Below are 25,074 nucleotides of genomic sequence, written 5' to 3'. Positions count from 1 at the left end.
TTCGGTTGGTTTTATTTGAGATTCCAGCCTCAATATTGCTCAATTAATTGCACCCTTAGCTCAGCTTCCCCCCATTCCTGGTGTCCTGAAGCTAGACTTCAAGGAGAGAAATTGTAGCCGTATTAACGGCCTCCTTGTGCTCACACACGCACACATACCTAATGCGACAGAATTACTGTCTCAGCAGTGTGCTGGGGGTGGGGTGTGCTAAATTCTCCTGTGAATAACTGCACCAACAAATCCATGCAACGACCCGAGGCTGTTGAACCGGGATGACTCATCCGTCTCACGCGTCTAATTCAATTACCGAGGCGGCACGGTGGACAAATGAATTACACGCACGCTCACCATTCAGCAGGACCCAGCGTGGATGCGATCGATAATGGCATTCGCAAATGCGTGTGCACTGGTGCGTGCACCCATCAAAGCGCTGCACTTCCACACACGCACGCAGACTGACAGCCAATGACAGCGCACATCGGGGTGGGCATTGACGCACATGCGTGCTGTTAGTGCCTATAACGCGCGCTTCAACCGTGTGAGCGTTGATGATTCAACCGGAGCAGGCAAACCCATACACGAGCTCACCGCCCTTTCTTTCTTTTCACCATTTCATTTCACGCGACCGTGACTATCAGAGAGAGAGAGCAAAAATTAGGCGGCAGGATGCCAACAGAAAGTGTGGGTAGGAATTACGAGCGGAATCGTGAGAATCGGGCCAGGAGACGACGCTTTAAGGGATCCAATGTGGAGTCGGTTCATGAGGGCCTTGCCAAGACTCCTGCCGGTCTACGACGCTCACGGATCGATATGCCCACTCGAAGTGCTAAAAGTATCAACAATCTGACCCAGCTTGATAAGGAGAGCGGTGGAAATCAGGGTAATAATGCTGGTGCCGGTGGGGGTGGTGGCTTAATGCCCATTTCACGAATCATCAAGTGGTACAGGAATATCTCGGCAACTCGAGAATCAGCCCCACCAATTACTTCGGGGAAAGTAGTAACTCTGGATCAAAACCCGTCACCTCCACCGCATCAACGAGCCAGCTATGCGGGAAGAAAACAAGGGTATACGGGCCCCTTAGGCCTGGGAGAATATGTGGATTCCATGGGCGGAGGTTTCGACGAAATAGATGTGGCAAATGGATCCCCTCAGGTGCCGATAAAATCCCGCTCACTCATCGATATTTCAATGTCGAATTTGTGGGGAGAGGACGAAGAAGGCGACGCAGACGGAGATGGTGACGGGACAGGGGGAAATGGGAATTACGAAGGAGGAAGTTGGGAGAAGGTACGGCGGCCTTCCATGTCCCGGGAAAGGCGACCCAACCTCCTGACAACCATATCACGACTCCTTCCACTGTCTTCGACTCCTTCCAACCTCCTCCAATTTATGGACAGTCCCTCAACTTCTGTCAACATCTACGAGAATACGGAAATTACCTTTTTTGGAAGTTTGGAGGATCGTTGGTCTACGCCGGCTTTTGTGGTGACCACATGCAGTCGCATGCAAAGAGGCGACTTATTCAATGTAAGCTTTCTTGAGAACCATTTATTCGTTCTCTCAAAACACCTCGAAAGGTATAAGCTGGAATATTCGGTAGAGTATTTCTAACTAGCGGAGTGCATACTTCTTTCAGTGACTTCAATTACTCAATTTTTTTTCAAAACAATTAACTTACAAACAATTACCATCAATCTTAAGGGTGCATGTAGATGTAATGGAGTCGATTTTTGCAAACCGAAGCCTACTATTTGTCTTCCGAATGGCCTGGAGGCAATTGTTACTTCACCAGGCCTCCATAAACGCTACTTTGAGTGTTTGATAGCAAATGCGAGTGTACTGGACAAAGAAACCCTAAGCATCTGGACCTATTCAGCTATAAAATTTTTTTCTCTATCTGGTATTATTGGATATATTTTAAACTGCGTAGCGCGTGTTTCATGCCCTTCTCAGGTTACGTGTTTATTGAACCTTGAAAAACATCCAAATCCATCCTTTTTATCTAGCCTTTGTTTCTATTGCCTTACTATGTAAACTGCCTTGATTGGTTTACAAGAAAAAGGACTCCTTTTAGGGTGGGTTGACAACAACGACTACCACGCCCGAATGTAACGAGCTGATAATTAACTTTTCTTACGAGTTGGTAATTCTAGCCAGTATGAAATAAACTTACAAAAGAACTGGTTATCGTCATCAAATCGTTAAAATTGTTGCATTAATTTTCAGGCGTCAGTTGTTTCACCTAGCCCTGACAGGCAATGATTATTTAACAATTATTGACTCACTAGAAATAAGTAGTGATACCTTGAGAGTGGAATCTACTGGCTTCTGACTTGACATATCGGTGATCACCTGTCTAAAAACAAATATTTGGTAGGCTAAACTCCAAATCTTGTCGAAGTAATGTCAATTCGTAGGTGAAAACCGAAATTTGCTACTCTTAAGAGGCGGTAAATATCATTTTTCCTCAATCCTCTACTTATACCTTGCAAGCATTCGGAATTAGTGAATGCTTGTGCATAATTCCCAAAAGAGCCGTAAACATTCCATCCTATGGGCAATAACTTTTAAATTACATTGAAGATCGTAGACCATTAAAGATGGTTGAGCACTTTCATTTCCATCTACTCAAGAAATAAGTCGAAATGCACTTTTGGTACTTTAAAACTACGGTCAATAATAGTTTTTTTCACTTTAAATATATTTTTAAATCCAATTTCCAGGCATAAACTTCGAGAATGGTGAACATTTTGACGGTATTGTAGAAGCTTTCCATTTGCCATAGACATTAGGAACTAGACATTCATTAGACACGGCAGCAACTTCAGTAGGCGTTCACTGACAGCGTCGCCATTAGGTATGCGCTGTACATTACACACGACGAGGCGAGTAGACGTGTTCTCATGAATTTCTGCGTAGGCGGTCGGCCCTGACCAAACCGGCCTTTGCGTTATGATGGGACATGCTGAACATAGTAACCATGTCTTCTAGGTTTCTGGCACCGCTCTATGAGCAGGAAGCACTTAAACAATCATTTCGTAGACATTGCACACTTGTTAAAAGGGCGTCCCCTTAAGGGGCATAATCTCTGTCGTTAGACATCCCAATGGCGCACTGAAGTCATTGTATATCCTGTTCACTACCTTGATATTAAAGATGTGACGGGCCTGCTATTTAAATCGCCAATATTCTGTGTTGAACAGTAGACATTCTTCAAGAAGATTCCCTTTTTTTAATAATTTTACCACACCAATGTGTACTCAGTATTTGTTAAAAAGGTAGACAACCCGTTAACAACTTTGTTGACACTACCAGATGACTAGCAGGCATTCATCATCACCGTAGAGTTTAGATTCATTCGATTGAACGTTTCTTCCCTCTTTTCCAACTATCAGGTCCATTGCGTCTCCGATTACCTGGCAGAGCTCAAAGTAACTGCCGAATGGGTGAAGGGAGTGAAGAGTTCTTGCGAGAGTGAACTTCGAAAATACAAGGCAGCTAGAAAAGGACGACACTCACGACGCTTGACTACTCAAGGCAACTCGCTGAAATGTGAATATGAGGCCGAATTGAAGGAACTCCATGCCGATTTTACCGCCTTTCTTCAGGCTTGCGATGCTTTCATGGCCATAATGGTGAGTGGAGTCGTAGGACTAATTTTGGCCTTCACAACCTCAGAATTAACACAAATACTCGAGTGCTAGTTACTTTAAGCTTAGAGTGCTTCCAAATCTAAATTAGTAGCGCCTAATCTCTATTCTGGTGCGCTGGTAGGTTTATCTTGGTAAAATGTGGTTTTCAACGTGCCACGGGGGAATACAAAGCGAGAAAAACCGACATTACTGGGGTAATTCGGTATTTTTTCATTTGATCGTAATTTATTACTTATCGGTCTTGCATTGTGGGAAAAAGGTGTACATTCATTTAGGCTTTCCTCTGATTTCAGAAGGATGAACTTCGTGGCAACCCGGTGAGCGCAATTTTGATAGCCGGTCACAACGAGCGATTGTTTTCGTAAGTCGGTTGCTTACCATTTCGTTTCATCCTCTTAATTTATTTCTTGATGAAAATCGACACCTCGTTTTATTTGAAAAGTAACTATTACAACGTTTCACTGATGTCTGGAAAGCTGTGAAAGAGAAAGATTTTTTGGTACGATCCATCAATCCTGGGACATATTTCAGCGTGGCAAACTTGCTGCAAGTGTAAATATTCGTGAAAGATTGATGTTTTGCGGTGAACTGATAGCTCACGCATCAGGTAATCCAGGATCAGAGGTTTCATGAACTGGACGTTCGTTCACGCCAATGACTGCTGCGACCTGGAATCTACCACAGGAGATGTTGTCACTGAAGGACATACTGCTGAGTGTCTGAGCGCCCCATCATTGTATAAGGTTTTCTTGGGATTTTCTGTTGACAAGGCCATCCGTGGATTTTAGACGCTACTACTGTTGCCAGTGCCCTTTATTGGCTCACGCAGTGTCCCCTCTCACGGGTAAAAAATCGGAAATCCCGATTTGAGTTGGACGGTTCTCCTGTACTTCTTCTTTCAACACAAAACCTGACAAAGTTTCTACTTTTCGACCTAATCCACGCAATCCTTAAATCATATTTTTTTTGCAGGAGTTGAAAAGCTAGTAGTGGTGCCATTTGTGACAGCTGTCACTTCGCGATAACAGACGCAATCCTACTCTTTCTTCGTTTATCAAGATTATTCATTAAAAAAAATTGTGAAACCTAATATTTTTCAGTACATAACAACGGAGAAACTAACGCAACTCTTTCGACTAAGGCCTATTAGAGATTTCACGACGTAGATTTACGGGAATAAAAGATTTTTGGACGAGCGACAATACTTTGGATGTGCCGAATCGGTTGATTCGTCGAAAGGAATTCTCTTTTTTGTGATCATTTGTCAATTCAGTTACTCATCTGCAAATTCTTCCTGTCAAATTCTAGACTGAAGAATCTCCTACCAATCACAATGCCTTGTGCCTCAAATGAGGCACAGAAGACTTCAGCCTACCGTAAATTCCTTTGTGAAACTCCAGCTACTGCAACTTTTGTAAGTTATGCCTCGTCTTGAGGTTATGCGTCCAGTAAATACTTTTGCTTACAGAGTACTTTTTTTAATAACTCGAACTTCTTACCTCAGTGCCACGAAAATGCGACTTTGTAACTCACCAGTTCTGAATGTGGTCAGTTAAGCCGGCTTTCTACCTTTTCCAATTACAATCGAGTTTTTATATTCAAACCCATAAATAGGAAGAAGTCACGGAAATACCCCCGTCTCAGCACAGTGAAACCCCTCTTTCCGTTGCTAGAGATTAAGACATTCCTTTCCCCTCCTTTTTTTCTACAGAGCGCCTTATGCCAAGGTCAGGAGAGTCCCATGGAGGTCTGCGCCTTCCTCTGTACTGACTGTCTTCTCCTTGCCTCCAAATGCCGCCTCTTCAAGACTTCTACCGCCAGCAGCACTAGCAACACCAAGTGGAACGCTAGCTCAGGTGGTTTCACCGCCATCAACAGCCCTCCACCACCCAACTGGACTCCAGGGGTCTTTGAAACTCTTGCCCGTTTCTCTCTCACTTTCCTTGGTGTCACCACTCCTATTTCTGCTCCCTCTACCACTTCCTCTGCCGGCTGCGAGTTGGTGGGCGGAGGGCCGATTATCAAGTTGACACCGCCAGTGCTGTACTCCTCTTCCTCGGGCATCTCCTCCGCGGCGAGCACGGAGGAGGAGATGGAGGCGGGGAGTGAGAATAGCTCCGCGGCGTCGGGTTGTGAGGAGGCGAGGCAGGGACTCAGTCTCTGGTGGCCCCCAGGCAATCGATGCCAGCTGGTATTCAGTGAGGTGCGCTCTTTCAACGAGTGGCGTAACTATCTCCAGACGTAAGTCGTTTTTTTTAATGAAGATTTGAAGTTACTCTTGTATCGGAGCTGCTTGCATAAGTAATTCAAATTACGAGCTCCAAGAAACTTAAGTTAAACTCACACTATATGACTTCATAAAATAGAATACTTCGGTAAAATTCTCGTTGCTTCGAGTTTGTCTGCTCTATGGAAATGCGTTTAACTCAATTCCAAAGTTGTAGGAGCTCCTTGTGATGTTGGTGCATCATTTGGATTAGGTGTTGTAGTAGAAGGCACCGTTGGAAATGGTTTAAAGAATTGGATTCTGGCGGTAATTTACTCAATGATAGACGCACCGCGCTCTTAAAGATTCTCTATTCTTGATCACGATGAATTGTTTGCTGCTTATCAATTGATTTAATGTGATGTTAGCGCGTTAATAACTTTAGTGGAGGTGACGCTTAGGAGCGGTGACTATGAAAACCATTGTTTACCACCACATCAACTAGAGGGAAAGCCATGTAAGCTGAGCAAATGGGTCGCATTCACATAGCGTGCAATGAAAGATGACAGACAGTGGACCTCAAGGTCTGTCAGTTCCCTCTTCTTGACTTTATGTTATGAAAACACGTCGTAGACTTTGGATCGTTTGTTGATTTACAGATTTTTAGTGTGAGATGATTAATTTTTTACTCCAATTCGGCAGGCGTTAGGCGAAAGATGATATTATACTACTTACTAAGGCACACAATTTCACCTCCCCAGGATTGTTTTTTTACTCTTGTGTATGGGCCTGCAAATGAAACTGTTCGCCCTGAGTTCTGTTACTACTGAAAGCTATACAGCACACTCGAGGTCTATCTGTGCCCGAGAAACCGGCTCTTCCAAAACAGTCAAAACTAGCTCATCGGTTTGAAGAAAGACAAGGCGATGTGATGCAATACCCCGTACCACTACCGCCTCCTTTTGGGATAGGATGGGAGGGATACTGCCTAGTCCCTATTCTCATCTGCTGTATCCACTTTGACTACACTTCTCCAAGTGATTATCACCTTTTTGTGGCATCGAAACTGGAGGAAGCAGTTTCGTGATGAAAGCGAGATAGGAAAGGAAGTGATTAGAGCTGGGTTGTTTTCTTTTCCTGTAAAAGTGGTATTAATAACTGACTTTTGGCTCACTTGGATTGTAGAATAGGTTGCTGCAGTGGTCGCGACAGCAAATGTGATATTTCAAGAATTCCGCTACCAAATTTTTATTGTATCATAAAAACGTACAATTTTTTTGCATATTTTACCCACCCCGTATCCATCCGTCCATCCATTGTCTACATTCAAAATAGTCCGATGGGTTTACTTTAACCTTCTTCTGCGTTTCTACACTGAGTTCGTGTTTATGGTAGCTAACGTTGGAGCAATCCTTCTGCATCGGCAGTGGAATCATTTTGTGAGTTCTTAAATCAGGTCTGCAATTGGACTTCTTAACCATCTCCATTTCTTCGGAGGTCCATACTTCTCTGTCATGTTTGGGGGAAGGAGAGGGGGAATATGGGTGCCGCGCCCTGTAAATACACACAATGGTAAGCTCTCGTAATTTATCCAGCCACATCCAAAAATCAACGCTCTCTCTACAAAGCCTTGGAATTCCCCCTTGCCAAATTCATGCTGAGGCATGCCAGTGACGATTTATCTTCAGCAGGTCACTACAATCAACTTCTGAGGCATGCAAACAAATCTTGATTTCATGATTTGTCTTTGAGGTTCTGACAAGGGCGACAGCTTTATCTTTCCAACAAGACACCGCCTTGGTTCCTCACCTGAGATTAGAGTTGGAATTTTTTCAGTAGAACGGTAATTCACTCCAAATTGGGAAAAATTTACTCGAAGATCGGTCAAAATTGAAAAAAAGGTAAAGGAGTTTATTTGAAGCTCTGTTTGTTTGCTTTGACAAGCAGTTGAGGTAGTAAATCTGTTGATGTGACATGGAAGCGCCTCAGTTATACGAACTCAGTAAATCTACAATTAGTGCCTTCTCTTATGCATGCACGCAAACTGAATGTTTGACTATAGTCCCCGTTGCTTTGGTTTGGAAAGCTGATTTCTTCCTTTTAGAGATTACTTCTTTCTTTTTATTATCAGAAAAGGGGATTAGTTTTGCAGTTAGACGAATCCCTATTCGCTTATACGAGAAGAGCAATCTCTTTGAGTCGGTACATCCTTTCAAATGTCTTACCTACAGACGGCTTCACGTCATGTCACTGTCGTTTGATCGCGTAGGTGGTCTCAGCCTGGAGTTTCGTACCTTTTACTAAAAAAAAACTTGGTTTTTCTACCGCACGTGCACCCACTACCATTGTTGTCCACCCTCGAGCTTAACAGTTCCTGGTCCGGATTCAACAGATCCGCGCCATATAACCCGAGGTGCTTACCGCCAAGGCAACATGCCTTTTACACCTGTCAGATTAAATGCTCCAATTTATTTGAACTCCTTCTCGCTTTCTTATTGCTGTTATATTCACTCCTAAACAAGTTCTTCACTGATTGTTGCAGATCTATGGAACAAATTCAGAGCTGTTTCGCGAATCAAATACTTCAAGTCAAAGTGGTGAACGGAATTGCCCCCGAAAAAGTGAGTATTTTGCCTCTTTAAAAAGCGCGATAAAGCTGTGATTAGTACACACCTTATCAGTGATACTACATAAATCATGGTCGTAAACCAGTATGCTAAATTGTTAATGTAAGAAGTGTACTTTATAAGTACTTTCTCCCTTCATTTAGCCCATAAAATCGGGCAGTATTACTTTGTCACAACATCAGGATGCAATATGGGGTAGATTTTTATGGTTGGACACAAATTTTCCTCATCTTGGCAAACAGCGCCTTCAAAAGGTTGTTGGAACGGGGACATGTACTTATTCTGTGATGAATAACCGTTGGCTTAACTGTCTTGAGAGTATGCAATACTCCACTTCTGTAAGAAACATGAAAATGAAATCGGGATAAATGATGCCTACGCCTTGGACAAAAAGTGCTTGTTACAGAAAGCGATGGGGTAATGCCGCCTCCAAATCTTTGATTTGCGTGCATTGACCAATGTGTACGTCTTTTGTCGCAAAGCTTTCAGTTTCTGCTCCGATCTTTCCATACCTACTCATCAACATGGGATGAACCATTCATGATATTTTCTGTCTTTTTCTTAATGCAGTTATGAAAGTAGACAGCACCCCACACTACCGTTTTTATTTTTTTTTCTTGCAGTGTGTCCACAAGTACCTTCCTCTGAGTCCCAGCATCACCACCCGAGAGTTGAAAGAAAGGGCTTTAACGGCGTGGAATATTGGTGTAAGTCCTCCTTCCCACCTCACACTACTTTACCTCGGTTCGCCTCTCTTAATACGGGAGCCAAGGTGTTGGGGTGTATGCATGCCTGCATGCATGCATAATCGACACCTTATTAATTAACCATTTGGCAAGCTTTGAAAACACTCACTTGATTACTCGATAGCTCATTCAAGATTACCCTCTACAAAGTGTGTGTGTTTTTAGTCCTTCCTCTCGCAAATGACCCTAGATCGATCCATGGAGATTCAAATATTCGTAGTGCCTGGTGGATCTATCTTCAAAGCACTGTTGAAAGAGGCCATACTCTTATCGAAGGTCGGATGTTGAACATTTTCCAGATTTACTTTCAAGTCACAAAGCATGTGGATCTGTAAGTAGATTTGTGATTGACTCAGAGAAGGGTGTGAAGGGCGGTTTGTCGAAGCCAAATGCTTTCCGTCCCGTTCTGAACATTATCTTGGATTTGGACTGGAGTTGATGTGCCGATTCCCGTCACATTGAGAAGGCCGTTGTATCCACCAAAAGAGGTACAGCCTGAAGATTTCGATGGAGTTTATCTGTTACACACTCGGTTGACAAAGGTCGTCTGATGCTCTTCAGTGAGCAAACTTTACGCGCCATTCGATTTCCGTAGAAGTATTTGTCCAAAATAAAGCCTCATTTCCCAAAGTTTCGTTATAAGGTCTTATCATTTGTCATTTTTATATTACCTACTCATTTGTCTGGGCTAGTCTCGGCTTTGCGTTAATAATAAATCATCATACCTTAGTTTATACGACAAGACGTTAACTTTTCATACAAATTGTTTCAGTTTTTAAATTTCTAAGGATTTTATCCCACATTTTCTATGTTCACAGCAAGATCTAACGGATGATGTCAAGTAATTTCACGATTTCTTGGCCTTCCCTTATTTCTCTTTCTGCGTAAAATTTGGCTTAGCCTGAATTTCTCCTTTTTAAGGTTAGGTGATGGACATCTTTTCTCACCGGACGACTTTGCCCCTGTCCAGCCGACTATTAATTCACAGTAGATCCTGAAGCGAGCTAAGTCTTTAACGCCCACCTTTTTACATCTCGTCTTAGTCGTCTTAACGCTTCCGTTGTGAGGTTAAACACCTTCAGTCATGTTACATAACTTGGGACAGGGGTAGATGCTCAAAGTTGACCTAGTATTAGCGATCCTTCCTGTCGTGAACCTACGCCATAGATTTAGCCATTGGCACATGGTTCCTTATTTCCAAGGCATTGACATGGTGATTAGCCGATCCATTTGAAGATAAGCCTTCTTCGAAGCATAACTGAAAGCTGCCTTTTTCTGGTGCCATACCGTTTTGCCACTTGAGTTACCCCTGATGGCGGTATGGGCTAAGTGACTAGTGTTAGCGGAGGACTGAAAACGTTCCCTCCATATTGCACGCCACCTCAAAACATCATTACCCAAGAGAAGGGACTACTCTTATTCCTCTTCCTCCTATTAAGTAACTTTGAATTCCAGTGATTGGCAATATCATTAATTTCCTTTGTACTGTTTGCATCCAAATGCCGTCCTGTCTAAGAGACAGGCGAATTTGCTGTGTTCTGCTAAATGCATGTGATTTAGTATCAGCTGACTTTCGCATGGGGTGAAGTTGGCAAAAAAATGAAATACGCCATACAGTGGTGGTTTTGGAAGACGCCAACTTTGTACCATTTAATTCACTGCAAGATGGGTGTGTGTGTGTGTCTGCGGTGACGGCGATGCATCATGTCGATATGTGAAGTCAAACAATACAATTCTCTACTGACGACTTCGTTGTAAGCTACAAAAAGTGAGCTTTTGCAGGCAGTGCATCCGTACTTTGGAGACTTGGCCATTGTTTGGTACACGGCGTGCAGCGAGGTTCCAAAAGTTGCTACCAATTCAAAGCGTTGTGCGTGGAACCGTGACTGGCTTCTTGAAGGTGGTACATTGCTGCTCTGGCGTTTGAAGATAAGTTTATGTACAAATGATTCTCCTTTATTGCAAATCGGTTCCTTTTCAACACCATCGATGTCAGTGGGAATCAACTGTCCGTGGTTAATCTCATTTGCATTCTCCTTTTTCTATTCACATTTTTGCCCATATTATTTCCAAAATCCAGATGAAACATTTCCTTCCTAATGAGCTAAAAGCGGTTCTGTTTTGGTTTCGTGACCAAGCCCGTCAGTGCTCATGAATGCATTTGTTTTGACTGATGAAAAGACGAGCACATACGTTAGTGGCTGGGTAATGGTTGACTGATCGAATTCAGCGTTTCGCTCTCCGCTGACCCAATTCGCGAGTTGACCCTCTCTGTGCTTGTGTCATCCGGCTCGTATAACACACTAGGTGTGCAAATTCCAAGAGGTTGTGCGCACACCACATGCACACAAAACTGCCGAACCCAAACAGTCACTCAGTATTGCGTGGAATACTGAAGGCACACAAGCACGCAACCTCAAGGCTACCCGAGCACGAAGGTGAAACGGGGAAAAACCGATTTACTCACAGCATTATTTATCGCCCTCAAATTTCAAACAGGTTGAATTTTTCCGGTGTTCTGATAAACGGATTTTTAAATGAACGATTTTATTATAACGTGGTTATCTACCAATCTTTGGATGAGTGAAAATAACGGTAGATAAGATTGGTGATAAAGACTGAGATCAAGCTTCGAGAAAGCTTATTGCTGTCCTGTTTTCCTCCTTCCCAATGTCAGCAGGTCGACGCCGAGGTAGCCGTTTCCTTTGTTGATCCAATTCGTGGCAGCTTGGAGCTCCCTCTTTCAGGTATTCATTGTTGGAATGACTTGCGAGCTTTGCTTCCCATCATTTTACCTCACTGTATCTCATTCCTCTCTCTCTTCCACTTAGATGAGGATAGACCCTTCCTATTAACGCTGTACGTGATCACCCTGACCGGTGAAAAGGCAACTGACGAGGTGGTCGATCTTTTTTCCACTGACCAGACGGACTGCAGCTTCACACCCCGAAACCTCGCCTTTCCTCTTACCCCAGATCGAATTCCGGTGATCTTCACCATTAGGGGTAAGGAGGAAAGGGATTTTTTGCAAGCTAATCGTTGGTAGTTTGCTTAAACAAGCCCCTAGTTGCGTTTATAGTGGCTATAGGGTCTTCTAGTAGGGCACAATATTACATGCAAATTGACCAGTATTTGATTACATGATGACTCTAAGAGTCTATTAAAATACACCTCTACCCTTAAGCTACTTTGGTTGAATTCTAGCCAACTTCATTTTGAGAGCTCTGGTGACACTTTTAGGATATTTCTCTTTGGAGTAGTGGCCATAGGTCTAGTGTAAAGGCTCCGACGTGATGGATTGAAGTTACCACTCACTATGGCGACAGTTTTGGAGTGCAAGGTTTGTAGCTTTGGTGAAAGCGTTGTTTGACCTTTTAATTCACTGAAGGTCTGAATGTCCATGAATGGAGACTGAGGCATCGGCAGCCGAAGAGCCGACATATTCAACTAAACGGTGAAACTCAGCATCTTTTTAGAAGACTTAAATACCTTCAAATGCGAAAGTCTGACGGGTTGATTTATACACTTGATGGAAAGCTGTTCTATGTCTAAAAGATTGGACAATAGAAGCCGTTTCAAGCTCACTTTCAGCCTTTTTGTTTGACATCGTCAACCTTTACATTTGACGCGTCTTAGGCCACTTAGGAGAAGAATAGGCGCGAGCCGGAAGAGACATTTGAGGACAAAATATTCAAGCTGAAATAGCACAGAGGCATCACAACCTAAATTAGTGCCTCAAGCAAAGCCAAAGGCTAAATCTGATTGTATAAAATCCACGTGGAATAGCAAAGTAAGGTAGGATGGAGTGCTTTCAATAGGAAAAAGGGAATTTAGTCCTTTACTTCGTAACATAAATGCTCTCTTTTTTTTCATTCTACGCGTTTTGAGCGTAGTTGCGTGACTGCACAGTGGTACTTTTAAACTACGAAAGGTAGGCAGGTAATTTGACTAGCTACTTAGCTAGAAAGCTAGTTAGCTATCAAGAAGAATGTTAGTTTGCGCTTGAACAAGTACAGACTTAAAAGACGCAAAACGCATTATCGAGACCCTTCACACATATTTAAGGGACCCAAGAAAAGACCATTTTGAGCTAGATATTTGGACTTTAAAGCTATCGTAGACGAGCAGTGACTATTAATATCCACGATGAAACCTCGAAGGAGGTGGTGTATCTACAGAGAGTTGATACAAAGTGACCTTTCCCCCCTCATAATTTTGGAATATTAAGGCAAAAAATTGCATCAGACAGCATTGCCGATGATCTGAAGACTCTCCTTTGAATAGATCCATTTGTAACCCCCTCCTATACAATGACATCATTGGGATCATCTACCCGACTATCTGATGGGCTCAACTTATATCTACCATTCTAGCAACTATCAAAGACGATGACGACGATGAAGAGTAGTTTTTAGGATTTTCTTCTGTTTTCTCCTCCACCAAACCAATGACAATAGCACATATTCGCGGGAAAAATGAGAATGTCAATTTTCACTTCTACGAGTAATCCACCAGACTCCAACATTTCAGGCGCATTGATTTTGTGCCAGAGACATTTCCTAGGAAGAGGAGAACGAGAATGCATAAAGACGAAGTAAACCGAAGAATTAGACTGCCATTTAAATTTGTTTGTACTTTTCTTTGTCTCCCCTTCACAGACAGCAATAATAGTAGCACAAGCAGTAATGGTGTCGTCTGCTCTTTTCCCATCTCTATGGATCACGACGCATTCGAACCCCTCGCACACCTGGTGGATCGCTCGAAATCGATCCTTAACCACGATACAAACCGCACCCATCGCACTCCCCACCTCCATGGTCTGTCGCAGAGCTCGCACAATCTCAGCCCTTCCTCTGGTGCTGCTGGCGGTGGTAGTGGTGGTGGTGGTGTCGGTGCCGGCGGAAAGGGTCGTTCTCGTTCACGTCTGCGTCTTTATCTATCTCGAAGCAGTATGTTCGCCGCGGGAAATGACAACGAGGAAGATGATAAGGACTCATCTTCCCAACAGTTTGGCATCTTTGGAAGGCTGCCGAAGGAGGCCTGGCCCGATTGTCGGGTCTCCATGTCTGTGATGGTGTGTCTGGACGATTTTTCAAACTTCTCTTAAGTTTGTTTATATGCCTTGATCAGGCAACATGGGAAGAAGTTGGATTAAGAGAACGGAATTGATTACCTAGGCCTATGTTAACCAATTATGGCAAATCTGAGGGCTGTATGATTCGCAAATGTTGTTGAACATATTGTAAGTCCTGCTAAGATGGGTTTTTGTTTACCATCAGTCTCCTTAGAGCTACGTGCAAAGGTAAATGATGAGGTCATGTATTCGCTTGCATATCCATCCGTTTCTGGTTTATTTGCTCATGGTCTATCCCGTTTCCCATCCATCCATCCATCCTGTATCCGTCCACCCATCCATTTATCCATCATGTTTGCGCACGCCCAGCATAAGTTAGGGACTAACCTGTGGAGCATTTGGTGCGGAATAAGCAAGTCTTACGCATCCAGACTCTTACGTGGTTGTCTCCGCAAAGTTATGCGCTTTAAAGGCCTACTTTATCGCCGATCAACTGCTTTTGAGGCAAAAAGCTCTTAAGACTAAGCTTGATATAAAAGTAGATAGTTTTCTTGTTCGTTTCTAAATTCTTGCAGGGGAGCATTAGCCTTTCCATTGGTACTACAAATAAGTATCCGCTAGTGGATAATTGTCTCCGGTGATTGGAAAATTATGCTGCCTTTTTGTTGATCTCCCTTGTCATCTAGAGTCTCTTCGTGGTGATCTTTTACAAGGGCAGCCTCACGGAGGGCATCTTCCGTAGGTCGGTTCAGATATCGCATTTGCAGGCACTGGTTCAACGCGTGGATACCAATGAGGATCCCCTCATGGCAGAGGAGTGCCCGCCCCTCCATGCCGCCAACATCCTCAAGGTGAGTTGGAGAAGAGGACAGGGGGGAGGGTTGACAGAAAGGCAGATCGTTTTATGTGGGGGCGCATATTAGGAATTAGTAGATTCAAACAGGAATGGCTAGACAGATAGGTGAATAAATGGGTAGATTGACGAGGAATGAAATGGAGATAGGCGGACGCAAAGATCTATAGATGTGAATGTGTGGTTGGTGAAGACTTGAATCCTGGGCAGACAGGTTAATTTGGCATGGTTTGATTGAGAAATTGGTAGATTAGCCATAGATGAATGCAAAGTGGAGGAAAGGATGGATTTACTGGTGTGGTATAGATGACCAGATGATGAGCAAATATACATTTACAAATAGATTAATCTGGGTAGAGTTTGACCGATGGAACGAGTAGAAATCTCTAGAATTTAATTCTATGCCGGTCATTTTGATAGTGGTTAAATGAATCTGACACTCTCCCCTGGATTCGGCGACCACCACTCTTTCAACGCATTATTCAGACATCCACATCGATCGGTAGTAGCTCGGGCTGTTGGAAGTTTCGTCGAGTCTAGTCAAGGCTTTGGATAAAGTCTACCAGTGACATATCAACTGAAAATGGTCAATTTTATTTGTAATTTTCAATATTAAAATTTGCTTGCAGTGGATATACGTTCTATCAAAACCCTACGATGTTTCGGAATACTTCCTCGCGAATTCTTGTGAATGGTTGAATCGCTTAAGACATTTCACTGTGCATTTTTCTCATCAAGAGGATCTTGGGACCTTTTTAATAAATAGGTAAAACAAACTTTCAATCTTTCTGAGAGCTTGTAGCTGTATAACGTCTAACTATGATGATTTCTCTCCGTGCTTGTCACTGTTCCTTAGTTTACACGCTTTGCTTTGTCAAGTTGGTGCAAACTCGTGAAATTCTGAGTAGATAAAAAGGCGTTATTTTTGGATACGAATTCCACTGTGAAATTAGTACTACTGTGTGGGCGGTTCAAAACGCCAGCCAACAAAAGTGTTTAGTGATGAGTTGAGAAGTTTTGACTTTTGATAGGCACTTTTACGCTTGCCGAAAGGTGTTTGATGGTGACTGACTACACTGGAAGGCGTAGAAATTTGTCCTGTGAATTGAACTTCGATTTCCTAGTCTGAGCTTGCTCGTTACAAATACATAACGTGTGTTCTTTACTTGTTTATGATAGCTAGCCCCATCCCACCGAATCGTATCACAAACTGATTAATTGGTTTTAAAAAGGTCACACGGAAGTAGGATTCTGGTGGTCTGCGGATCCTTGCCTTCTTCGTTGTTGAGCCGTAGCAGTTGAATTGGTCATTTTGGCAGTGTAAGTCTTAGTGCCATATTTGAGCAGTTTGTATTAGGGCTCAACTAACCCTGTGGGTAGCAAGAGTGAATGTATAACATGGATGTTTGGTGTGGCGATTTGCCCGTTAGAGCAGTACCAAGTAAACGCGACAACATCTCTTCCTTTCCTCACCGTAGAAGTATTTCAAGGAAATTCCTGGCCACCTCCTAATTGACGAGAAGTGGGACGACTGGTGCAAAATGACTACCCTGAAGACGGACGAGGAGATTGCAAACTACGCAAAAAAGTGAGTCACTTCATCCCACTCCCCCCTCAAGGTCACCAATCGTTCCATCAAGTCCACCCACACACAGCTACACAAAAGCAGTCTTCAAAGGCAATGAAATTCATGATTATTTCCTTTTAGCGTGGGTTTTTTTGCTCGTTTTTATAGTGTTTTTGCGTTTATGCTAATGTCCTTGTTAGTCAATGGTTGTATTCTCGCATTTATAATTTCTCATGATCCCAGGTTTATTTTTGTTTACTGATAGACATGTTAGCCCTTTTAATCCAATTATCGTGCTTTAATTTGTCATGAGAATAACCGCTTTAGCACATTTCTTACTCCTTTCTCTTTGAGTGAATGCATGCGGTTGTCACTCTGCGCTCTTGTATCGACGAGGCGGGGTGAATGTAAGTGTGCGTACCCATAACGCGTTGCCATCAGTTTTGCGCATTGGCTGCCCCTGAAGAGTGCTACGGGGCTAAAAGTGTAGAGTTGGCACAAGCAAACCTCTGCCATGTCTACAGTAGGAGGGCGAAATCACGGGTGATAGAAAAGGTCTGTCTTATCACTTATAAACCCACCCTCTTCTGTCATCGCTCTGCATCGTGGACCATCAAAATAACCAGGCAGATGGAATGAAGGCAACAATGAGAGGATGGTGAAGATCATACGTTGACTCTTCAGAATGGAAAGACTTACAAACCTGGCTGTCTTAGTGCATTTCGTAGACTAATTACGGCATAAGACTTGTTGAGCCGGCTATATCTACCACATTTTTGTCACTACCACCAATATAGTGCCCTGAGTCATTCCTAAAAAAGTAGCATTGTTGTCGATGTAAAGAAGAGCTGCGATAATATTAGCAGAAATGACGTAAGTAGAGGCCCTTGCCATCAGCGTGAAAAGATCCAAACACCACACAAGAGCCTTAAATTCGAATAGGTCAATAATTCTATTTTTCCTCCACTCCAGGATGCTGCGAGAGCTCCCTGACATCAACCAATCCCTACTTACTTTCCTCCTCTTCACCCTGGCTCAAATACGAGTAAACCAGGAGTCCAACAAGATGTCTGTGGACGCTCTGTCCACGGTGTGGGGTCCAAATCTCCTCGAGCGTCCGAACGCTGCACCCAGCTTTGAGGACAGCGTAATGTGCGTCGCCGTGGTGGCCTGCCTCCTTGGCCCCTTCACTGATGCTTACTGTCTGCGCAGTTCTGAGTTCCGCCAAAAGCTCTCCGTTTTCTTCGACGAGATCTGGGGCCAAATGATGCCACCTGGGGAGACGTCAACAAAGCCTCCACCCGAAGGAATCAGCATTCTGGAATTACCTGAGCGTAAGTCTGACTGAAGCCAAGAATGAAGGTTTACTGTTCATCAAAAAGTGTCAGGATCCTGGAATGTTTAGACGTCAATTGAAACTTATCCTCAACAAAGCTTTCATTAATGAAACCGTGCTAGACGGATAAATGATTGCATGATTAAATAAAATGACTATTGTTAGTTGACTAAAGCGTTTCGGTTTCCCTTACTGGAAATTCCTGTTCTAGGTTTATTCAACAAGTGAGTTCCTTATCACATTCAGCACTAAGGAGTTTTTTGGCTAAAATTAACCACCGGATGTATTATAGTCATGGATTTGTGTAATATTGGCTCATAACCATCCCAATAAGTCCTTTTTCCTACTGACAAGCCTACTTGATGGTGGACTGTGGACGACTAGATATTTAGTTCGCACTTTACACGTCTCAAGGTAAGAAATTCGAGCGTCACTTCTGTCTGACTCTGGTAGAGAACGTGCTCAGGATCCAACTGTGGTTACAGATGTATGCCAAGTACTCATCTTTCTTTTGCTTTAGAGAAACCTAAGGAAATCACGTCTTCGAATGGTGCATTGGGAAGTCCCAGGTAAGAGGCTGCTTGTCTCAAGCCTAACACATGACCTATGACCCGGTCTCAGCGTCACCATCAACTTTGACTTTCTTTTCCCTTTTTCACAATGCAGATAAAGTTGATTTGGAATGGACGAATCAGCTTAACCTCGCGTTGCCTGTAGCCTCTAGCTAACCCTGGACTGACATGCTCTCTAAAACATCCTCTAATAAATTTAACGAAACAAAAAACGGTTATTGTGGTTGAAAAGATGGTTGTGAAATGATAAATAAGCATCTACGAGAATTGTTTTTGTTCCATGGGGTGATTCGCAGATCGCCAGTTATGTTCCATTACTCGTGCTCCAAAACCCGTTATTGTGCACATTTTCTAGCGAAGAACATCAAAGCATCGGTGCATGTTTGGAATCTCTCTTAGAGAACGCTCAACAATTATTTCCTTTCAAGCGCCTAACCCCTCTCGCCCCCTTTGTTCTATCCTCACGGGTCACCGGGCAAGCTGTTGATCATGTGGTATTCCTCTTTTAGACGTTGCTATCTCTTTCATAAAGTGAATTAGCGTTTTTATCTTGTCCTTAGGATTGGTGACTCTATTTCAATATGATTTTGTTGCATTTTTGCGGTGTTGTGCGATACCAGCCCCATTCAACCAACCGCCGTTTGCTCGCTTATAGCACATCGCGATCATCACTATCACCGCCTTTGAGCAGTTTGAAGGCGTACCAAATCTTGCGGTGTGTCTTTCATTACTGTGGTGTTCTTTTTTTATTCATCGCAATTCCCTTCCCAGCTGACCACATGCTAGTATTTCAGCTGTACAAGCACAGACATCCTGTTTAGCATCTACCTTATGGTAGCTCTGGTTTAACTAGACAGCTTTCCATCGTCGAGATGCCTCAAGCGACGAAATTGGGATGGTCTGACAGAACTATCGTCAAGACCCTGACGCTATGCAATAATATCTTATAGCGGGGGCAGTTCGGAAAGCATTTTCGAATAAATTTTAGCAAAATCACTTGATACGCCTCACCATGTGACATTGTCTCTCGCCAGTGATGGCACAAAATACATTCGTCTCGTGTTGCGTTGTTAAAATAGGTGCGTACTTTCAACTGCTGAAAAGAGGCAGATTTTATCACCACCTCAGCAATTTCTCCCTTTCATACCAGTCAGCTTTGTTGATGGTATTTAAAAGTTAAATGTAACCAAAAATCCCATCCCCTCTCCATCTTTTACTATGAATACTGCCTCTTTGTTCAATAATAAAATGTATGACAGCTATTTCAAATTATGTTCGAAAGCAACTTCCTGTCATTCTTGACCAGTTGTTACCTTGATGTTTTCACAACTCTTTTCCTAGAGAAATTACATATGTCTACCTCTTTTGTTAATGATGCACTGCTTTTATCAGTACGTCCAGTTTCCTCAACTGGTAGCTTAGTATGCTAAACCATCTGGTAGGTGTTCGAAGCGATTAGTTGATGTCAGATTGGTGATGTGCGGTCGTAAGTTCGGCCAATTAGTTTGATCATTCCTCCCTCCACATTGGCTGGATTTCAGGCATCACTCAACTGACTGTCACTTTCTTGTAGCACATAGTACACTCCCAGGCAGTAAGCTACCACATTTGCTGCTGGAGTCGGAGGAGAAACCTGGTCGTTAAGCGTTTTAACCCTCTAATATAACACCAAAGCTTCCACTACCCAACTGGTCAGTCCAACTGCTGCTGCTGCTACCACTCAAAAGCTTAAACAGATGCAATCATCAGCAAACCAAAACCATCTTTCACCTTTTTTAGCGGTTTAAGTTCAACCCATCTATTTGTGACACGAGTTGGTGTAATTAGTTAGGGGAAGGGGATGAAGAACACGTCATGTGTGTTCCGTCGGCCTTGGGTAAGACAATCGAGGTGTTGCGTTACCAACATAGCCTAATCGCACATCTTCATCCTCTCCTCCGCGTTCAAAGCCACCACCCTGTACTTTGACAACCATTTTTTTCTCACACACACAAGAGAGGGCACAGGGTTTGTGAGAATTAGAGATAAAAAACCCACTGGGCTTCGTGCTTGATGCTGCTGCGGCTTTGCCCTCTTTTTACCTCCTGCTACTCTTGAGAGTCGAGCTATAGCAGTAAGTGGTACGCACAGGGTACAAAGATTTGAAAGGGGCTTTCCTTGTGACGCATTCACGCCCATTTTTACTGAACCGCATGTCTTAAACCACCTGAGATGTTTCCAATAGTCATGTTTAACCCTTCGAAGACAGTATTTGGGCTTTTCCCTTTGTCCAGCTAACTCCTATTCTTTATCGTTTCTTGGGGTCGTTAGGTGTAGAAGTGTCTCCTCCCTCTCACTCCCCCTCTCTCGGAGTTCGTACAAGTACTTAGTGCCAATGCGGGTCAATGACATTGATAAGTGTCAGCCACTAGGTGATCTAGAAAGCTGCCAGGGTTTCAATGGGATAAGGAGTCTCTTTTTTTGCGTGAAAATATCGCTCCTAAGTTTGCTTATTTGCGTATGAATTCGCCTAACTGATTTTCCTCGTATAATGCGAATTTCTTTTTCCCATTTCACCATTCAGAGGTGTTTTAAACTGTTGAAGTTCGTCATAGCTCTTCGAGGAGTCTGTTGATTACTGGACAGCCAATCACATGAGGGGGCGGTACGTACGCACTTTATCTATCAAAAAATGTTCATGAGCCCTCATTCATTACGACAGGGGTGGTTTAGCTGCCACGATACACTATCTCCTAGTAGACAGGTCGTATTTTAGCTTGTCATCCTGGCTCCCCTAAATTCCATATTACTAAGTGTTGCTTTCTCATGTTGGCAAGTGCTACACCTCGTTATGTCATGCAGTTGACAGTTCACCTTCATAGCTCTCTCTGATCACCTTTCCATTTGGATGTGCTGGAAAGTGTTGCGTGTTGAAAGGCACTTCGAGGTGGTCTAGCTCTTTAATCCTACTGGCGGGGAACATGTACTGGCTTTAACCATGTTAAACTATTCCCTCAATTGAAAAGTGACTTATCATTACGTTCAAGGGGGTGAAGAATATTTTAGGGCACCATTTTCACCATCTGAATTTATTATTACTGATTGTTTTTCTGTTCTCGAAATCCACACTTCTAATTTTTGGCAGCAATCTTGCTTCACTCTTTGAACTCCTCCACCGCAGGCGTTAATCCGATGCGTTACTTAAAAGCATTGAAAGAATTTTGAAAGTTTGCTTTAATGTTTCATCGAATGACTCAGTCATGGGAAATTTGAAAAATGTGAGAAAACTGTTCTCCGTAACGTTGAAATATTGCTTGATGTCATACGTAAACAATATTTTCTGCCTCCCTCTTGCCACACGAAAAATAACGAGGCAGTAATGTATCTGGCGTGCAGGATTGAATCCATGGACATTTTCAACAGACAGACTAATAGAATCCACATCTACCTGTGATACAACGTGAACAATGAATAGTAGCAAAAGAAGAAACTGAAAATACCCCAGACGATAGAACTACACTCATACGGGACCCTAATTTGCTCCCTTTTGTGTCGATTTGCTGCCATATTTCATACTCCTTTAGTATCTTAAGAAGTAATGAGGTTTTGGAGTACCAGTTTGCAAAAAGTTCAGGTGTAATCGTCCTTCCAATGGAAAGGGATTTTGGTGACACAAAGGAAGTCTCTCGAAGTTAGCCCTGATACTCACGTGCCTGAATCTACGGAATCACGTATCCACTTACACGAGTGGGTAAATTTCCTTACGCCTACCCACATTTCCACCGTTTCAGATCAGTGGAACCGCTACAGGCTAAGGACAAACGTAATTCCTGGATAGTTCGCTCCTCGAGTGCAGAAGAGCCTTCTGAAATGACCTACGGTCTCAAACGTTACTTCCGAACCCTTAAGAAGGACTCCAAATTCTCCAACAGCCAAGAAAGCGCTGACCTACCACCCCCCATCCCCCCGCGCTACCGACACAAGAGCACCTCCAGCAATTCTTTCGCTCCTAGCCCTGTCTCCCCCGCTGCCTGTACCACTTTTGCTCTGGCCACCTACAGCCCTCCACCTTTGCCGGCGCGCACCTTTGGTCTGCTCGAACAGATTCCTCACACACAGAATGAGCAACGCAGAAAGATGGGTGTTGTGTCGAAGGACACGCTCTCCTCTGGCACTACTGTCGTTGACCGTAGACGCAGCTTCTCACGTCGCCGAAACCCCTCTCGCAGCCCTGTTCGCTCATGCACCGTCAATGGCAGCGACCAGAGTCTTCGCCCCTTGATGATTGGAGATATTTGTGAGGATTATGAAGGTCTAAATCTTATTCCAAATGATGTAGCTATTGACCAACCGAAATTAAAGTTGAAGGAAGTTGAAACTACCACTACCCTAAAGCGTTCTACCAGCGATGTGGATGTTCATCCGATGAACAAGCAGATGACGGTTCGAAGGAAGTCACAGAATTTGGATTCGCCACAGTTCCTGGAGTACGGGACGGAGCCAGGAGGAATGTGCTTCTTCTGGAACACGGTAGCCGCACGACGCATGAGCTCTAGGAATCATCGATGTGAGACACGTTGGACGTGTGGACTTTACACAGAAGTGGGGGGTAAAAATGACTCAGTTGATCCAAATGCTTCAAATGATTTGGCTCCTCTTGCTCGACGTTTTACAGAGAATGTCACCATCGATAGGTCCAAACCGACGGGCGTTCGACCACGTCCAACGGCAATATACCTTGAAGATAAGTCGTGTCTGATGTTTCCAGGCTTTCAGAAGACTTCTGCAGCTCCCGAAGTTCCAGCAGGCATCTGTCGACGGATCAGTTCTATCTATGAGCAAAAGAAGGTGATGAACGAGACTGGATTGAAGAACTGGATGCTCCGTGGAAGTCTCGTGAGTCCCGATCAGCTGAATTCGACCAGTAGCGGAAGCACACATTTGAGTCGGGGGAGCTCGCACGCTTCCACAGGCTCCAGCACCTCGACAACCCTGGGACCGAACTGATCACTTGTATAGAGAGTGAAGAGATTGCTGGAAAACTTTTTTTTTGTACATACCGTGAGAATGGGGGAAACGAGGACTGCGTTGATGTTGGTAGTAGTAATAGTGATGACCTAAATCGACATGGCTGACCTACCCCCCTCTTGCTCATTTGCGTGCTAGTTTATCAGATTTCCTAACCTTCCTAGCTCCCTCTCCCTTCTGCCTTCTTCCCCCCATTTTGCAACACGAATTCGCGCCCGAATGTGATTATTTTTTTTTCATTATACAATGTTTTATTAACTGTATACTGTTGCTTTTATTACTCTAGCGTGGGTGTTTTTATCCCCTAGTGAAAGGTTGCCTTGCCCATGTCATTCTGCAGATCAACGCGACAAATTTGGTGTTTTAAAACTGCATATTTTCTTGACCATTTAATCTCTTTTGGAATTTAAAGGATCCCACCTGATTGCTTCTGTCCATTGCGCCCCTCAAATGCTTAGGTAGAATGAAGTTTTGGGAAGGGTTACCACACGATCTGCAACTGGAGTCTTAAATGATCTGCTGAATTGGGAGAGATCAGAATTTGGGGATCTTGCGGTGTCAAGTTCACGCAGGCAGGCTTCCACTATCAACACGAGGATGAGGCAGCACCTTTGTACGTTATCAGGTAATCAACAAATTTTTCTACATTGACTTGTTGAAACATGTACTACTTGATTGTTTCGTTAACTGCATTATGAAGGGTAGGTTTGTGTCGGTCTGTCGGTAGAATACCGCCTTTATTTGCACCCTCTACTCTTGTCCTGTTTGACTCCTCATAAAGTAGGGGGTGAGGTTAATGGATGTGATTCAAGACCGTCGCCTCGGCTTCGAAGCTGGAGAAGATGCTTGTAAGGTTTGTAATGCTTACGCCGCAATTTATGCTCGGAATACTGTGCGCCTTTTGTGTGCTGGTGGACTACAGACAACGTTGTTCACCACTTGTGCCTGCGATCTATCTACTCGATACAACGCGGTGTGGAGAGCATTTCCTTTCTCTGCAGAAATATCCGGGTAGGAGGAAGGTCCTATTATTACTTCCAAAACTTATCTGAGAGAAAAAGAGTTCCTGCCACACTACTTCATTCTCATCCTCCACGCATTAGCCTGAAGCTATTTCTCTGAGCGATCGGTAACATTCCTCTGGAAGTAGACCATCACCTACGAAGTAGAATAGAATAATAGTGAGGAAGAAACGACGGTGGCTGGATCTGCTTCCCTCTTTGTTTGTAGGCGCAAAATATTGCAATGGAAGTGGAATTATCGGTGGGGTGGTGTCTCTCTAGGGGAGCTTTTAATGGTAAGTGCATAGCACCACGAGACTTCCCCGAAGGTGAAAGGAGGCATAATACTCGGGTAGAATACGTGTTGTCGACCTAGAGAAGGGCTTGAGGTCTTCTGGCATGGTCCAAGGACCGCGCCGCCCGGTGGAG

The 25,074-nt window shown here is 43.6% G+C and overlaps 1 protein-coding gene across 1 annotated transcript; it reads left to right on the top strand. All coding sequences in view use genetic code 11, as the record gives it.

Annotated features, from left to right (window-relative positions):
- Nucleotides 1–666: 666 nt before the first annotated feature.
- EGR_05701 (Rho GTPase-activating protein 20) lies at nucleotides 667–23,623 on the top strand (the record flags this gene model as incomplete). Its single annotated transcript, XM_024494950.1, has 16 exons — nucleotides 667–1,530; nucleotides 3,399–3,638; nucleotides 3,950–4,017; nucleotides 4,965–5,070; nucleotides 5,368–5,897; nucleotides 8,405–8,483; nucleotides 9,113–9,196; nucleotides 9,401–9,511; nucleotides 11,913–11,982; nucleotides 12,067–12,240; nucleotides 13,894–14,309; nucleotides 14,996–15,160; nucleotides 16,641–16,750; nucleotides 17,702–18,063; nucleotides 18,586–18,634; nucleotides 22,408–23,623. The coding sequence occupies 16 exons, from the start codon at nucleotides 667–669 to the stop codon at nucleotides 23,621–23,623; spliced, it is 4,644 nt and encodes a 1,547-aa protein (XP_024350646.1).
- Between the last annotated feature and the right edge of the window lie 1,451 nt (nucleotides 23,624–25,074).

Source organism: Echinococcus granulosus, assembly GCF_000524195.1.
Source record: "Echinococcus granulosus chromosome Unknown EG_S00044, whole genome shotgun sequence".
Taxonomy (NCBI): Eukaryota; Metazoa; Platyhelminthes; class Cestoda; order Cyclophyllidea; family Taeniidae; genus Echinococcus; species Echinococcus granulosus.
This window is presented reverse-complemented; position numbering and strand designations above follow the sequence as displayed.